Source organism: Felis catus, chromosome B4 (assembly GCF_018350175.1).
Source record: "Felis catus isolate Fca126 chromosome B4, F.catus_Fca126_mat1.0, whole genome shotgun sequence".
NCBI lineage: Eukaryota > Metazoa > Chordata > Mammalia > Carnivora > Felidae > Felis > Felis catus.
In genome coordinates this window covers 23,229,471-23,247,719 of record NC_058374.1, presented here as the reverse complement: position 1 = coordinate 23,247,719, position 18,249 = coordinate 23,229,471, and the positions used below count along the sequence as shown (strand labels likewise).

The following is an 18,249-nucleotide window of genomic DNA, read 5'->3' as shown; positions in this document are numbered from 1 at the left end:
TCTTTCTCTCTGTCTCTCTCTGTCCTGCACCCACTCATCTATGATCTCGCAAAAATAAATAAATAAGCATTTAAGAAAAATAAATCACTTTTTTATAAAAAATAGTTTTTTACATAAAGGAAAAAGTTACTTAAAAAAATTCTAATCATTGATTTAATTTTGTATATTTTTGTCCTGTGTATCAACTGCAAATGGAGTATACTGTCTTATATTTTGCCAGCATAAAAGAGAAATGAAGTTATTCAAGAAGGAACTCAGCTTTTCTTATTAGTTTATTAGCCATAGGGTTTCAGAGTCCTCCTTGAGGGAGTGACAATTCTCCATATTAATAATTTTAAATATTTTATTTAGCTTTCCCATTTTATTCTTTTAAATTGCTTTTGTAATTTCCTTGTTTCACTTTATTTTATAAATATTGAGTTATATAAATGAGTATCACAATATCTATATGCTTCATTAAGCAGATTTCAATACAATAAAACCTTTGCCATAAATTTCTTACAATATTTGGGCAGATTATTTCTAAAAAAATTTTAATACTGTCAAAAGAGTTTAATTTTTAAGAAAAACCCACCTTGGGTATGGATATTGTTGCTTGACCGCATAAAGTTGATCAGTCTTGTTAACTTAATTCATTCCTTGTACATGCTGTTTTTAAGCATTATTTGTCATTTGCATGAGCTGGGACTTTATCATCGGCCTTACTTTCACTCAGAAGACTTTTCTGACTGATTTTTTTCTTACTTTTTGTTCTCTTACCATTTTTATATATTTTACGTATTTTGCTACTCTTGTTTTACCTTGCTTTGTTCAATGTATCTTAATTACTTTGTTCATGAACGGTAAAATAGTTTTTTTTCTCCGACCAGAATTAAAGTTGACATTTCACTGTCCTTGATTTTGTCATGAATACCTTGCCTAGCTTGGTTTACCCTCCGCACAATTTGCCAGTCCTCTCCTGGCCAACGCATACGATCGTGAATCAGACACCTGCTGGACTTGGTGTCCATTTGTGTGTTAACAGTATTGCTTGGTGTGTTGATCCTGTCACTAAGACTGTGCCACGCATTAAGTATTCCTGAACTGTTCCATGTTTTCCAGCGAGTTGGTGGAAGTATTCGGCCGTGGAAACAAATGTATGTTGTGCTTCGGGGCCATTCGCTGTACTTGTACAAAGATAAAAGGGAACAGATGACTCCATCTGAAGAAGAACAGCCCATCAGCGTCAATGCTTGCTTAATAGACATCTCGTACAGCGAGACCAAGAGGAAAAATGTGTTTCGACTCACCACATCAGACTGCGAGTGCCTTTTCCAGGCCGAGGACAGAGACGACATGCTAGCATGGATCAAGACCATCCAGGAGAGCAGCAACCTCAATGAGGAGGTGTGTGTTCAGAGTGGTGCTTGTAAAACCAGATTCTTTTGTGACATTTTTCTTAGGAAGACTGAAAGGCTCTGATACATCATTTGAAAAGAAGTTATAAGGGGGGCGCTGAGTGGTTCAGTTGGTTGAGCGCCAACTTCAGCTCAGGTCACGATCTCGCGGTTTGTGAGTTCGAGCCCCACATTGGACTCTGTGCTGACCGCTTGGAGCCTGTTTCGGATTCTGTGTGTGTGTCTCTGTCTCTGTCTGCCTCTCTCCCCCTTGCTCTGTCTCTCAAAAATAAACATTAAAAACAAGTTATAATATGCTATTTTTGCTTGAAAAATTGATCAAAAGGAAAACTCACGTGTCCCTACTCAATATTATTTTGAAAATCTCCATTACTGAACTACAAAAAGAGATAATTCCTATATTTTGCCTACTTTCTTAGAAGCAGGGTCAGGAAATCCTAGGTCCTAGTCCTGGTCATTACTAAGTAATTCCAGCTCTGGCTCCTTATCTCAAAAACAGGATTACTGTGAGGCTTAAGTTATAGTGAAAATACTTGTCAAAACAAATTACTGTATAAATGCAAAGCGATACTGATAGGAGGATTTTTGTTAATGGAAATATAAATTCAGTCAAGAATATAATAGAGCCTGCTAGAATTTAGTCATTGGTTTTCAAGAAAACTTGCATTGTCAGAAATCACGGGATAAGCTTGTTTTTCTTTTCAATAAGAAATATGTAGGGACTTGAGGGTTTCTGGCTCACAACCAGCAAGATATTTTTTACAACAGGAATTTCATTCATAAAGTTAGTGTTTTCAGGGTACATAATTATAAACCTGACAGTGCACATTCGGTGGTGATTAAGTCTATAACTTTTGCTCAAGAGTATCTTCTCATATCATTAACACAGTGTTTCTTACACATTGTTCTCACCTTTTGCGCTCATTGTTAGGACACACACAAAGAAAGCACAACGTTCTTTTCCCTTAACTCACGGTGCACAGGGACACCCAGATTAACCGTAAAGTTATGTTCTCTAATGTCGTCATTTCCATTACATCAATTCAGATTCTGAAAAAAGGTCTTAGGTCTTGGGAAAAAGTCTGTGCTTTTCTCTCTGATAGTTTACACCCTACCGTCTTTGTAGTTAAAAATTAACACCAGATCTGTTTCAATACAACCTTTGTTTTACACCACCACTGTAAAGCATCAGACTTGAAGTTTTTCAGAGTAAACAGGGAGAGTAAGAACTTTTTACATGAATAAATTTCAACAACCATATGAATGTGTCATCACCGTTTTATAAACAAGGACACTGGCAAAGAGAGGTTAAGTAATTTCCTCCAGGTTACACAGCTGTTAAGTGTCAGGGCCAGAATTTAAACCCAGGCGATCTTACTGTCGATCTTAACTGTGTGATCTCTCAGCTGCTTGGTAGGAAGAGTATTTGAAGTCGAGATTGTTTGACTCCAAAGTATATTTGTAAATTGAATTGTTCATTCTAATCAAAATGAGACTAATAAAAAAATGGGGATACATGTCGATGTATAATTGGAATCAGTAGAAAACAATCATCACTTCATGGTCAAATCTGAGTTTACCATATAGCATATTATAAAAGTTAATCTGTTGAACTTGAAAAGCCCAGTTTTGTGCTTTTCTCTTTGGATAATCTAAGTGCCATTTCTGACACTAAGTCACCCCCAATCTCGATGTTTCTATGATTCATCATTAACAAATTTTGACAGTATTTTTCTATCCTTTATCCAACTGTTTTTTTTTTTTTAATGTTTATTTATTTTTGAGAGAGAAAGAGAGCAGGGGAGGGGCAGAGAGGGAGGGAGATACAGAATCTGAAACAGGCTCCAGGCTCTGAGCTGTCAGCACAGAGCCCGACACGGGGCTCGAACCCACAAACCGTGAGATCATGACCTGAGCCGAAGTTGGACGCTCAACCAACCGAGCCACCCAGGCGCCCCCACAACTGTATTATTTTGAAATGCTGATCATTCTTTCTGGTGTTAGAGGAAAAAAATGACTCTCTGCTTTCTGCCATTGATAAAAAATGTCAGATCGATAAGTTTGAACACCTGCTGCTTGCTGGGTTTAGTCTAGGTATCATAGGAGTACAGAAAAGAAACAGAAAGCTCTTTTGGCAGTGGGTGGGAGGTATTTGGATCATTTATTGCAGAGTGATGTTGGGTGATGTTGAACAGAGATTTCAAAACAAGCCCACTGAGAATATAGGGTTTGTATTTACTAAGCAATGTAGTACAATAAAGAGCTTCAAAAAATAAGTAGAGATCCCCACTTAAGTTTAGAATTGATTTTCTAATCTTACCTCCTGTTCATTCTGTAGGACACTGGAGTGACTAACAGGGATCTAATTAGTCGAAGAATAAAAGAATATAACAGTCTGATGAGGTGAGAATCCCACCATGCCTACAAGTTATTTTGGATGTAAAATACATAATTGTTAAGAAATGTTCGTTTCTTTCAGCAGCAAAGCAGAACAGTTGCCAAAAACACCTCGCCAGAGTCTCAGCATCCGGCAGACTCTGCTTGGTGCTAAATCAGAGCCAAAGACTCAAAGTCCACACTCTCCCAAGGAAGAGTCAGAAAGGAAACTTCTCAGTAAAGGTACTGATGTTAGCATTTCTGGAGAAATTTGACAAATACAGTGGTTTAAGATTGGGATTTTAAAGGTATTTCATGTTTCTCTGTACCATTTCTGCTGACCTCAGCCCAGTGTGAGCTAGCTCAAAGGTCACCTTGGACCTGGTCTAGGCCAATGGGCCCTTTCCCTTAAGATGAGTCTTTGTCTTGTAGTAGATGAAGTGAAGGAAAGTATAACACATACATCTACGTAAAAGACACTGCAAATGTGATTAATGCAGAGGACACAGGCACTGTCATTGTCAGATAAAACCATCATGTTTCCTTTTGCTAAAATCTCACCATCAAGAAGTCACATTGATCCTATTTTCCTGACTGTTTTAAAGAAAACTGCAGGTTGTAAAAGGGTGGAGAAGCGGAACAGATTCTGATTAAATTACCTAGAAGGTTAGAAGGAGTGCTATGTTAGGAAGAGAAGAGAATATAATATTTTTGATAAATATAGGAGATATTATTTATAGGACAGGACTCTGATTTATAGAAATATTGATAAAGGACACGATTTAACCGTGCTTGTTTTCATTTTTTTCTTATGTCTTTTTCTTGCATAACAAAAGATGATACCAGTCCCCCAAAAGACAAAGGCACGTGGAGAAAAGGCATTCCAAGTATTATGAGAAAGACGTTTGAAAAAAAGCCTACTGCTACAGGAACGTTCGGTGTCAGACTAGACGACTGCCCACCCGCACACACCAATCGGGTATGAGATCCCAGCCACCTGGATTTCCTACAGTCACTAGTTTAATTATAGTCATTGTAGGACCTGAGTGCACAGCCAGTCAGATAACAGAGAGTGTGTGTCAGTCTGCCCAGCATGTTCCTCCTCCTAGCAGACCCAGCTTCCCTGAGCATTGCTGACCTGTCAGGGTGTGCTGAGTAATTTTATCTATAAATGCATTTTTTTCTAACATATTCACTCTGAAATCGAATCATGATTCGTCCATTAGGAATGTATCTGAAATGTATCTGAAATGGTAAGAGTTCATTTTCAAATCCTGTGTGTTTCTGCTTTTAGCATCTTAAAAGAAGGATGAGAACAAGAACCTGATTAAGAAAGTAATAATAAATGTAAATGTGCGTGTGTGTGTGTGTGTGTGCACGCGCGTGTGTGTATACAGCGTCCATGTTAGGATTTGTGTCATGAGTTGACTGATGTTGTTCTCTCCCCCTCTTCTTTTTTTGACTTTGTTCCCCTTTATCCACCTGAGTCATGCCCACATTCTCATTACTGCAGACTTTCCTCGTTTCCTCTTCAGACCTTCATCTCCCTGGGGACCCTCCTCTCTCTGTCTTGACCTAGTTGTTCTCCTCCCACTGTCCCAAATCTCTCTTGCTGCTTTGATCTATTCCTGGTTCTGCCATGTCTGCATTCTTCATTTTCTCTCTATCAAACAACAGTGATTGATGTTTTTCCTCTTGGATGGAAAGGGCCTTTTAGCTACGATCTACATCTACTAACAAATGTGAACATTTGTGCTGTATTAAATAAAATATTTATTTCTTGTTTTGCAGTATATTCCATTAATAGTTGACATATGTTGCAAATTAGTTGAAGAAAGAGGTCTTGAATATACAGGTATTTACAGAGTTCCTGGAAATAATGCAGCCATCTCAAGTATGCAGGAGGAGCTCAACAAGGGAATGGCGGATATTGATATACAAGATGATGTAAGTGTGTTTATATCTGTTTGATACCTGATCTGGTTTTTTTTTTCCCTTTGGTAGCACTGACAACAAAAATGCCACATTTCTATTTTTGCACCCCCAGAAATGGCGAGATTTGAATGTGATAAGCAGTCTACTAAAATCCTTCTTCAGAAAACTCCCTGAGCCTCTCTTCACGAATGGTGAGTGAACTCCCACACAAAAGATACCAGTTGAAATAGTTTAAAATGACATTGTTGGAAAGCCAGAGAATATTAAATTGAACCTGGAGAAAATATTTTGTTAAAGGAAGCAGGAGATTTTATTTACTTGTTACTTCTGTATAAAGCATAATTATGGCTATTTTCTTTAAAATTATAGCTATTTTTTGTCATTCAGATTAGTTTTTCCTCCTGATAAATTTCAGTGAAAAAGTTTATAAAATTATGTAGGTTCAGTAAAACATATCTTATCCCGTTCATGCATGTTTACTTCTCAGATTAAAAATGTATTGTCCTCTGTCAAAATTTTCAGACATACTACGGTACAATCAGTAGAAAAACATTTTTTCAGTTAAGCCAAATATTTGACTTATTAAGACACTGTTCTCAATGTTGTGGTTGGGGGGAGAAAAGAATGGACAGACTACAAATAGAGGACAGTACCTTCAGAGAACTCATATTTTAGGGAATTTTATTTGATGATAAATCTTGGAGGATCGTTAAAAACAGCAGCAGGTTTGGACTTACATTTCAAAGGCTATTTGGGGTCATTCCTATATTTTAAATGTGTGTGTGGTGTTTTGAAGTTGAACCTCAGAGGAAATCCAGATTATAACTCACCTAAGCAATTTAAGATAAATTTCTTTTTATTGTTCTTATTGTTGTCGTCAGATAAATATGCCGACTTCATTGAGGCCAACCGTAAAGAAGATCCTCTAGACCGTCTGAAAACACTAAAAAGACTAGTAGGTATTATTTTCTATTTTTGGAGATACAACTGAAATTCAGCCTTTAAATCCACCATGAAACTAATATGTTTCAGATCCACGACTTGCCCGAACATCATTACGAAACTCTTAAGTTCCTTTCTGCTCATCTGAAGACAGTGGCAGAAAATTCAGAAAAAAATAAGGTGAGTAAAGTACATATGGAAGAGGTATACTTTCAGTGGCTTTAGTTGAAAAGATAAGTTTCATTGCTTCACGTCTGTCAAAAACGGGGTTACAATTCAGCAAAGGCTCTGAAATCCTGTTGGCCGGTGAGCCCCCGTAAAGATCACCCTTAAAAGGAAAAGATCCCAAAATATCAGTTGTCACCATTTGAAAAACACATTTCTTTTCACATTTATCCAGCAAGAAAAATTTTAAATAAGTCAAAACCTTCTTTTATTTTTCAGCTGTGTATCAGTATTTTGGATAGGCACCATTTGTGACACTTTTGCGTGCTACAATGATCAAGATGTACCAAGTGGTGTATACAGCAAAACTGACCTGTTCTTGGTTTGTTTTGTGTTAAGCAGATAAGACCTTCCTGTTTGCTTGTTTAAACAACACCATCGCATTCCCTTTATCAAACACACCAAGATTAGTTACCCTTCGAAATGATCTGATACTCAGTTTGTGTTCAGTTTTTCCTGATTGGTTTCAAGAAATGTCTTTGTACACCTGTTTGTTTAAATCATTATCTGAAGTTCCACACATTGTGTTTGGTTGATACCGTTGTAGTCTTCATTCATCATTTTTATCCGTCACTGGTGATTGTTGCCTAAACCCATTATATCATTAGAGGTTGCAAAATGATGGTTTTCTAAAGCTCAGCATTACTGACAAATATTTAAATGAAGTCATTTTGGCTTCTGGAGAAGAAAAACACAGAATACCACAAGCTCAGGACACTGCTGTCCCCCTTTTCTAAGGGTTATGCCTGCTTAAGGTAGAGAAGAGCATTGATTCAGTCAGTTTAGTGTCTGTGGTGTTCTGGAAGACAGTTGCTCACAGCTGTAGTAAGGCTGGAATGTGAGAACAGTGTCAAGCCCTTTCCCTGCAGATTGAGCAGTTTATAAGCAGTGTTATAATATCCTTCAGGCTCTCAATTTCCTCAGTAGTGATAGGGCTAAAAAAGGAAAAAGGAAAAAACAAGAGAGAGATTGACTGTACTGTTTCCAGAAGTTCATCCAGTAGAATCCAAAGAGTTCTCGATACAATCATAGCTGACGTATTTTCTAATTATTTCAGCATTCCCCAAAGTGCATTACATCATTGATCAGTTCATCACTTTTGCTGGTATTAGAAGCACTGGAAAAGTAGCGGTTGATGGTCTAATCAGTGTAGAAAGCACTGAATTAAACACTTAACAACACTTAACTTTCTTTTTTTTTTTTTTTTTATTTTTTTTTTTTTTTAATTTTTTTTTCAATGTTTATTTATTTTTGGGACAGAGAGAGACAGAGCATGAACGGGGTAGAGGCAGAGAGAGAGGGAGACACAGAATCGGAAACAGGCTCCAGGCTCCGAGCCATCAGCCCAGAGCCTGATGCGGGGCTCGAGCTCACGGACCGCGAGATCGTGACCTGGCTGAAGTTGGACGCTTAACCGACTGCGCCACCCAGGCGCCCCAACACTTAACTTTCTTTACTGTAGATTTTTTTTAGTGGTTTTAATATGTTAACTAACACTGTGACTCTTGAAGAAGTGGCTAAGGCATTTCATTTCCCTGATTTATTTGATGACACTTCTGGAACATCTTTCAAAAAATACAGAATTTGCCTTAAATAATGAATGACTAAACTGCGAACTACTTGTGTTATTAGTCTTATGGAGGAGCCAGCTAGAAGTATATACCCACATAATAAATACGACTGTATACCAGAAATAATAATGTGCGTTACCATTAGTCTACAAATTTAAATGAATCTAGCAAAAATTTTGCATGAGACCTTTGAGATGGACTTTATTTTGTGAGCCACTTTCACCAGTACAGATGGAGGAGTAAGAGGACAACATCTCCCGGAGGGAAAATAAGAAACAGGCCTGTGAGCCCAGTTCAAGTCAGCCTTTCCTGTTGTCAGATTTTCTTTCCACCAAGTCAGCTTTCTATGAAAATACTGACTTTGATCGCAATTTCTACTTATATCTCTGCAGTGAGCACAGTGTAATAATGCATGTGTTACGGTAGTTAACATATTTGATGCATAAAAATTACTTCAGAACAGGAAGTCTGTGCGTTTTCCACTTTGCACCATACCTAAAATGTGTGTATGCACGCGTGTGGGCATGCGCCTGGCTCTCCCAAAATAGTATAGCAGTGGGGCCCCCTGAACTTGACTCTTTGAGTACTACAGTGATTTTTTTGAACCTCCTGGTACGTTTTCAGGGTTGGTTAAAGCTATTTGACATTTTAATCAAATCCTAAATTCAAAATGTGACACCAGACACTGTAAGATATAACAAAGGGAAACAAAGGATCTATACATTTGATAACTATGTAATTAAACAAGGAATACAAAATATCGGTGGAAATGAATGTTCAAACATAAAAGCATGTCCTGTCGAGGCATTCAGATTGGCACAAGGATAAGCGGACAGCTTTGTTTTCGTTGAAGTAAAAATTGGTCAGAAAAGAATATTTCTGGACTTTAGGTTTTTAAATATTTGCATTTTTAATGTACTACAGGGACAAATTTGGAAAACGTTACGTGTCTCTGAGCACCTTTTCCAGTTTTTCATTTTTGAGGGGAGAGGGTTGCCCTCTTCTTTCGTGAATGTTTTTTTCCTTTGATTTTCATATTTTTGTCAGTGAATGTAGCTGTCATAATACTAGTTTTGAACCAGATCAATCGCTTGCAAAGACTTCATTGAAAAAATGAATGCCAATTAAGCATAGTACGTGTCATTAAAGCAGGAAAAAGAAGTTAGGTGTAGATTAGCTTATAGAAAGCCTAACTAGGAAGCATTTTTTTTTTTTTTTTACACACAATCAATCAACCATTCTTCTTTGAATTCTTTTTCATCAAAAGAACCTTTCAGAAATAAAATGCCAAACACGCAATGGGAATTTAAGCCTACTTTCTTAAGAGAAATTCTGATATCTTTCAATAACATCCTTTGTTCCAGATGGAACCCAGAAACCTAGCAATAGTGTTTGGCCCAACTCTTGTGAGAACATCTGAAGATAACATGACCCACATGGTCACTCACATGCCAGACCAGTACAAGATCGTAGAGACACTTATCCAGCACGTAAGTTCAGGCTTCGTCTCCTCAAGAAAATCCTTTTGTTGTAAGCAGCTGATGTTTGGTAGGACAGAATTTGATTATAATTTTTTTTTTTTTTTTTTTTTTTTTTTTTTACTGAGAAAATTACCTTTTTCTTTTCCTATATTATTCTCCAAAATATAGATCTATGTAGGGGGTTATTTCATTTCTCTTTTCACCTTTTTTATTTTAACTTTCAGCATGACTGGTTTTTCACAGAAGAAGGTGCTGAAGAGCCTCTTGTAAGTATCGTCCGTCAGCATTTGTACTGACTTGTTCTCATTTGGGACACCAGATCCCGATGCCACACAACAGTGTCACCTTCCTGCTTTGTATGCTATTGTCTGCTTTGCACCCCGGAAGCAGGTCTATAGCTCCTCAGTTTCTGGTCTAATGAAAATACAAGTATGATGCTTATTTTGTAGTTAATCAACTATGTGTAAACGGTGTAAAAAGTTAAGCACATGTGCTCCACTCAGTAATGTGTCTTTTGCTAAATGTTGTTTGACTTTTAAAGTATCTTTGAAGAGATGATGAAGAGATGTTTGTTTATTAACCATAGACAACAGTGCAGGAGGAAAACACAGTAGAGTCCCAGCCAGTGCCAAACATAGATCATTTACTCACCAACATTGGAAGGACAGGAGTCTCCCCTGGAGATGTATCAGGTAACTTTTGCCTGGGCAGTGTTGATCTCTAGGCTAAAAGCTAAATTCTTAATAACATGAAAGAACAAATCAATCACAAGTAACAATTCACTGTGATTTTTTTTCCTTTTCCTCTCCTACTTCTTCTCCTTTATTTTTCTTTCCTTTCTACTAATAAAAAAACGTAATCTTCCTTTTCTGATTGATCTTAATTATCTTCCAGTGACTATAATGCCATTGGCAGTGCATGGAATTGTAATGCTTGTCCGAATGGAAATAGGAGGGAAATGAGCATGCAAACCACTGTTTTGTTCTTTTTTTTTTAATTCACAGTTTCCATGTAATAGTCATCACAAGGTAAAACAGATATATGCTACTGAATATGTGGTTGCTGTGATGGCAGAAAGTATGATCTGGACTGTATATAAGTAGTTCTTATTCTTGAGCTAGACATTCTGTTTGAAAGCAGCCAGCGAAATATGTTGAACTGCTAAGTGGGCACCATTTTCATAAATGCAGTATATTATTTGTCACTAGAGATGTCACAGTAAAAAAGTCAATCTATTTGACGTTTTCTTCTGTTTTTCTCTTGCCGCCCTAATGTCTGGTTAAGTAGTGGTTTTCCTAGGCTCTTTTGCTGACAATTTTCGCCTGCCAAACTGTTGCACTAAATCTAGCATGTTGTTTCACACGCTGTTCTCCCTTTGTCTCTAGTTCTTGTTTGAGTCCTAAAGGGTATTTTCAGCACTTACTGACACAGGCAAATCTATACTGATGTTGAACAGGCGAAGTGGGAGGAGTCTATCACACGGTAATGTCGCTAGTGGATTCTGTGGTGGCCCTGATGGACAGCTGGAGCTGTAGGAAGAAGGAGGATTGCTGTCCACACTGTAGCTGCCTTGTCTGCAGAAACCCCCGATTCTTGTAAATGCAAACCTGGTTGATCTGTGGTGTAAATTTTCTCTTCAAGATTATTGTAAACAGATCAATACTACTCTCTTAAAAGTTTTTCTGCTGTTTCTTGTTATTTCTGAAGCAGACCGTGAGGAGAAATAGCATGGTATGGTCCACCAGTTCTTAAAGTCATAAAGCATTTAGCCATGTGTTCAAAGGGGCGTGGCATGGGGCTCAGCTCATTAATTTTGAAAATCAATTTCCCTCAAGTTGAAAGACAAAAATTGCACAATTGGTACTCTCCTGAATAGCGCTAGCCCCTTCCTACCCTCTTTCTAATTGTATAATCTGAGTTTTTGCCAGACAGTGAAAATTATGGTCTCCATTTTTCCATTTCCATAATAGCATTTGTGATAGATAATTACAAAACTGGTAGCAATTTGACCAAACTAGTCAAAAGGATCCCTGACTGCACAGATGTGACCCTGGGGTCTAAAGCACAAAGATCAGCATTATTTACAAACCAAAGTGACCTGGAAGCGGGGTTACCTAATGCATCCGTATGCATGCAGTACATGCTTATAAAATTGAAGTCTGACGGTCTGACAAAAATCAACATAAGCACACCGAGTATGAGTGTCTCAATTTGCAGCGAGGCCAGCTGACAGTCTTGAAAGTTCTACATTGTGTATCAGTTTCAGATACAGGATGTGGTACATAGTACAATTCTTACAAAGGTCTTCCAGCTTCTTTATTGCTAGATTTACTCGTTAGAAATTTGATTAAACACTAGCGCTTCTGTTCTTGTCTAGTCCAGGGCTCCTTTGCCATTCCTATCATCGAGCTGACTCTGCCTTCAATTCACAGCATCCTTTCATGGCGGTGGCTTTCTGTGGTGCAGCTTGCATCTTTGTGAGCTCTGACTATCCACTGTGTTCTCTTGTTCTGTTTGAGTTCTGCTTTCACATTTTGTTCTGTGCCTGTCTTTCCATAAGTTTTGCATTGTCCGTTGAAAGCAGTACACATTGGCTGATACTGACCGTGTTTTATTTAACTTCTCACAGATTCAGCTACTAGTGACTCAACAAAATCTAAGGTAAATTGTTTCGTACAGTTTTGGGGAGGAGTTGCCTTGTGGCTGATTTTTGGTCGGGGGGGGGAGGGGGGGGCGGGGAGAGTTGCCTTGTGGCTGATTATTGTGATTAGTATACAAATGCATCCCTTTCTGCTTCTGCGTTTCCGGACACAGACCGACAAAGTCTTTTAAAGGGAAGAATGGATTCTTAGAATATGGTAGAATACTGGATTTTGAGTTGGAATGTTGGGTTTCTCTCAGCATAGTTTAGCCTAATACAGAGGAGTAGACACTTTTTCATTTTTAAACATGACAATTTTCTAACATACACAAAAGCAGAGAGGATAGTATAACGAGTCCCCATGCAACCATTATCCATTCTCAACAATTAACACGTGGCTGGCCATCTTGTTTCATGTGCATTTCACCCACTTCCCTCCTCCTGGACTATTCTGAAGCAAGTTCAAGCATCGTATTTCATCTGTAAATATTTCAGTAGTAATATAGGTTTTGTTACTATTACACATTCTTCTGAATGATACATATTTCATAAGAATATATATTCTCGGCTCCTTTCAGCAAACTCAGTATTTTTGCATAATTTGTATGCCATTGACAACACTGCCAAACTATACAACATTTTGAGTAGTTTTGGGAAGTTTTTTATTAGTTCACTTTGTCCAAACTTTGTTCTGCTGAGACAGTAGCAACTAGAATTGTCAAGAAACTTCCTAAAACATTGTTCTATTCAGAAATGAGACGAGAGATTTATATATCGTGTTTAAATTCCATAACGGGGCTGTGTATGATTAAATTATAATTCTTGCCAGAAATTTTACAAAATATTCCAGTCATATCACACCATTTGCTATAACTCATGTTGTGATTTTTACTGGCTTTTGGCTCCAGCTTTTTATTTTGAAAAATTTTAAACCTAGAGAAAAGTTACCAGAAAAATAGCGCCCACACCTTTTGCCTTAGATTTATCATTTGGTAAATCTTGACATACATGGGGGCGTCGATCATTTGAGAGTTACATATAGACACGATAACACTTTATCCCTAAATGCTTCAGCATCCATCCCCAAACAACAGGGCATTGTCCTGTAAAATCGTAATACCCAGGTACTTGGCATGAGTACACAGCATTATTATTTCTAATGTAGAGTTTTTATACAAATTTTCCATGTTGTCCCGATGATGTAAATTGTTTTTTATTTCCCTATACAGGATGCAATGAAGGATCACTGCTTGCATTTTATTGTCATGTTTCTTTAGGCTTCTTTGATCTAGGACAGTTTCCTTTTTGTTTGTTTGTTTTGTTTTGTTGGTTTTTTTTGCCAGAGGATTTCAGATTTAGATTTGGATGTTATACTTGAGATTTCAGAGTTACTTGAAATCTCTCCTTCCCTCTTACTAGGTGCATATTTCTCAATCTGTTGTTATAACAGCTTTTCCATGTTAACAATGGTGGTAGTTATATTCTGCCTGTAATACGGTGGGTACACAAGTAGTATAATTCTTTGTGGCAGTTTTTCAATTGTAAAATAAGCACAGCCAAATTATTTGCTCCAACACGTATATGGTCACAGAATCATAGGATTTTGAAGGGGACCCTAGGAAATCTTAATGTAATCTAATTTTGTCTTGGTTAAATAAACAACGAAATTGAGATGTTGGAAAGTAAATCACTTGCTCAGTGTTCTGTGCGGCAAGCCAGAGGAAGGAAGGTCAGGCTTGATTCAGAGTCCAACCGCAACCATTCTCCACTACAGTCTTCAGCAGAAGGCGTTAAAATGTAGATAACCAATTCGAAGGATCCTGGATAACCGGGCGTTCCTTTCCAACCCATAAAAACAAAGTTCTCTTAACCTGTGATTTTATTGTGGTGAATGCGTTTTCATACAACAGCCTAAATGTTTACTTTTTTTTTTTTTTTTTACGATTTTGATAGGGTAGTTTTAGTTTGTGTCAGATCTTTATGACAAGAGAGAAACACACTTTCTGCTTCTATTACTCAGCATACTTCCTGCCTTCCTGCTTGTCTTCCACGTCTGTGATCAAGTGTTTCTTGACCCCCTCGCCCACCACTACCCGTGACTTAGCAGATAGGCATTATGAACAAACTAATTAAATAGTTGTCATCAAGACCCTATTGAGCATAGCTAAGGAAACCAGTAGCCTGCACTACAGCAGCTTTAGCAATGATGGTGCTTCTATGGTAAGGATTTAAGATCTGTAACTGACCTTACATTATTTGAATTGTCTGGTTTTGTTGTTACCTTGAGATAAATGAGACCTTACCTACCTGATTTGCCCAGGCAAGTCTGAAGACCCAGTCTGGCTGAACTAATGGAAGACCAAAGGGTTCCCTTAATGAGCTTCTCTGATACCAGATGTGTATCATATGGCGTCTGTAATTAGAACACGGAAGTCAGTCATACAATTTTAGTAACCCATGGCAGAACCCATGGCAGAATATTGTATGCAACTCTGTCGAAGTATTAACTCTCAAACCTGTGTTCCAGGTTAAGGAACCTGAAGTAGGTCCAGCATTGCACAAGCAGGGGCACAAGCAGGGTCGGTGCAGGGAAACTAACAAGAATAGGAGCGCTAGGTAGCTCTAAGCACGAACTATTTCCCTGTGAAAGACGGATGTATGTGCGCTGTGACTTTCCAGATAAATACCACCAGTTACCAAGACATGGAACTGGTCATAAAGAAAGAAAAATGTCTCTTGGGACCAGGTCACACGGAGGCACAAAACCCCACACTCTGTAGTGTGCGTAGAGCTTCCCTAGAGCTAACTCGGTAAGAAACGTTTGGGGGAAGGCCTCTTCAGGCGAGCTCCGTGGCGTCCTTGTGTTCAAAGCCTCGTTTCTCTGATTGCCTCTCAGGGCTCGTGGGGATCTGGAAGAGACCAGTACAGCAGGGAACTGCTCGTGTCCTCCATATTCGCGGCCGCTAGTCGCAAGAGGAAAAAGCCCAAAGAAAAGGCGCAGCCCAGCAGCTCAGAAGACGAACTGGACAGTGTGTTTTTTAAGAAAGAGAGCACAGAACAGTGTCACAATGACCTTAAAGAGGAGTCCAAAAAAGAGAGCGAGGCATTGTGCAGAAAGCAAAGGCTCGTCCTTTCCAAAGAAAACAGCGCCAAGAAGGACAGCGGTGCCCCAAAAGATGAGAAGACGCCCCCGCGGCAGGAGAGCGCGCCGTCGGAAGAACCCTCACCCCCGCACAGCTCGAGGCGCAGCAAGTCTCCAACGCTGAGCGGCCGCTTCCCCTTGCTGAGAGACAGCTCCAGATCCCCGGCCGCGCACAAGTCGTCCCCCCACTTGGAAGAGCCGGGGTCCGACTCAGGCCCTCTGCCCAGCACTTCCTCGCAGGCTTCTCCGGCCAGGCCTCCCACCAAGACGTCCACCAGCCCGGAAAGCAAACGCGGCGAGGTTCTGGCCACCGTGGGCACCGCCACCTCCGACTGTTCCGCCGCGCCACCCACCGCGTACCCGGCCAGCCTGGACTGCAGCCGGCTGAGCCCCGACGTGCGCTCCGTGGCCGAGAGCAAGGGGGACGAGGCGGACGACGAGCGCAGCGAGCTCATCAGCGAGGGGCGGCCGGTGGAGACGGACAGCGAGAGTGACTTCCCCGTGTTCCCCGCGGCCCTGGCCCCGGACAGGCTCTTCCGGGGAAAGCTGCAGGAGGCCGGGAAGGCGAGCCGGAGGAACTCGGAAGGCAGCGAGGTCAGTTGCACGGAGGGAAGTCTGACACCGAGCCTGGACAGCCGAAGGCAGCTCTTCAGCTCCCACAAGCTGATCGAGTGCGACACCCTGTCCAGGAAGAAATCGGCGCGGTTCAAGTCCGACAGCGGCAGCCTCGGGGATGCCAAGAGCGACCGAGAAGCCCCTGCCATAACCCGGGTGTTTGACGTCATGAAGAAAGGAAAGTCGACGGGCAGTTTACTGACACCGACCCGAAGTGAATCCGAAAAACAGGAGCCCACTTGGAAGACCAAGATAGCAGATCGGTTAAAACTGAGACCCCGGGCGCCGGCCGACGACATGTTCGGAGTAGGAAACCAAAAAGCGAGCGCCGAGGCGGCCAAGAGGAAAAACATCAAACGGCGGCACACGCTAGGAGGGCACAGAGATGCCGCCGAGATCAGTGTTTTGAATTTTTGGAAGGCGCACGAGCAGGGTGCGGAGAGGGAATCCGAACTTTCAGCTGTGAATCGGTTAAAGCCCAAGTGCTCAGCCCAGGACCTCTCCATCTCAGACTGGCTGGCCAGGGAGCGCCTGCGCACCAGCGCCTCCGACCTCAGCAGAGGGGAGACCGGGGGCCCCCAGCCCGAGAGCTCGCGCGCCTTGGAAGGAGCCACGGCCCACGCACCTTTGTCCTCCCAGGCCGACGCGGGCGGCTCTCCCGGTACCTTGGCTTCAACCAACAGGCCCCTTCTTTCCAGCCCACCCCAGTCACCTGACCAAATAAATGGAGAAAGCTTCCAGAACATGAGCCAACACGCTAGTTCTGCAGCATTATAATGCCCAGCCTCCTCGACTGTCTGAAACCCCTGGCGATAAAGCACAGTTGCATCCCTGTCTTTAAACTGGGGTATGTCCTCCATAGCAAATAAAAAAAGCTACTGTTACACGTTCCAGTAACTCTGTAAATATTTTCTTGTACCAGAATTGTTATTATGCAGCCTTCATTTGGGCTGGTTTCATCATTTTGCACTGTGGAATAGCTTTACAGTGCATTCCTACAGCCAGAAGAACATATATATATATATATATATATATATATATATATATATATATATAGGATAGTTGTATACAAATGAGCAAGGTATTTGTTGCAACTTACTACATAGTGTATACCCAAGATTACGGAAGAAAATAGCTGGCATTATTAGTATGCAGCAAATTTGTTCTTTTGGTTTCATCACTAACAAAAGTGCCTCATCATAAAAATCCATTTGGTTATTAGGGTGCCATATTGTTAAAATTAGATAACTTACATTGAATAAATGAACGCATTTTATTGGTAACAAAGTTCATTACATTTACCAGTTTTAACACAGGTGGATACGGAACTTCCATTCTTTAGTCATTCCAGGTGGATCTCTGAGTTTTATATTCAAACTTTTAATACAGTTTTTGAGTTTTGTGTGACTTGAATTTTTAATCTTTCTGTAAAATACGTAACTTAAATGAACATATTATATGTGTATCTTTTCTTCAGATACCAGATTTGATATAAATGTTGTAACATAGGTGTGTAGATAGTGACCTGGACGGAACTGGCTTCTTTATCGAGAAGAATATAATTCTGCATGAGGACTTAATGAATCCAAACCTGTGTCATGCCTGTGTGCATACCCAATTAAACACTGGAAATAAACATTGTTTTGGTGAACTTTGCGTGGCTTGAAACTTATTCTAATATATTTTTAAATGTCTTCCATTTATAACTGCCTTAATTGGTCCTGACTTTAAGAAAATCACTGCTCTCTTTGTATAGTCCATCTCTCCTCTCTTCTGCTGTGTTGGACAGGGATCTCTTATAAATGTTTACATTGGCCTAACCTCCCTTCTGCACACAGATAATATTTAGCTTTTCTAGCTAAAGTAACATGTTGTGTTTACCTTTTGTTGGAGATAATGAATGAAAAGGGCATGTGTTTGGGAA

General features: G+C 39.9%; 1 protein-coding gene and 1 long non-coding RNA gene across 3 annotated transcripts in view; one reads left to right on the top strand and one right to left on the bottom strand.

Moving 5' to 3' along the window:
* The window catches only part of ARHGAP21 (Rho GTPase activating protein 21), a 133,896-nt gene extending 115,920 nt beyond the window's left edge, over positions 1-17,976 (top strand). Inside the window, 14 exon segments of the mRNA XM_006933312.5 lie at positions 1,102-1,386; positions 3,736-3,800; positions 3,880-4,016; positions 4,610-4,752; positions 5,565-5,720; positions 5,821-5,899; positions 6,590-6,663; positions 6,741-6,830; positions 9,811-9,936; positions 10,152-10,193; positions 10,514-10,619; positions 12,557-12,588; positions 15,465-17,099; positions 17,101-17,976. Of these exon segments, the coding sequence (XP_006933374.4) occupies positions 1,102-1,386; positions 3,736-3,800; positions 3,880-4,016; positions 4,610-4,752; positions 5,565-5,720; positions 5,821-5,899; positions 6,590-6,663; positions 6,741-6,830; positions 9,811-9,936; positions 10,152-10,193; positions 10,514-10,619; positions 12,557-12,588; positions 15,465-17,099; positions 17,101-17,166 (3,036 nt within the window). The 3' untranslated portion in view covers positions 17,167-17,976.
* Positions 1-18,249, bottom strand: part of LOC109501362 — a 28,950-nt gene that overhangs the window by 2,746 nt on the left and 7,955 nt on the right. Inside the window, exon 2 of one of the 2 annotated variants that reach the window (XR_006600359.1) lies at positions 14,876-14,981. This is a non-coding gene — a long non-coding RNA (uncharacterized LOC109501362). Of the gene's footprint in view, positions 1-13,859; positions 14,982-18,249 lie in introns of those variants that run through there. The other variant, XR_002159352.3, reaches the window with a different exon arrangement.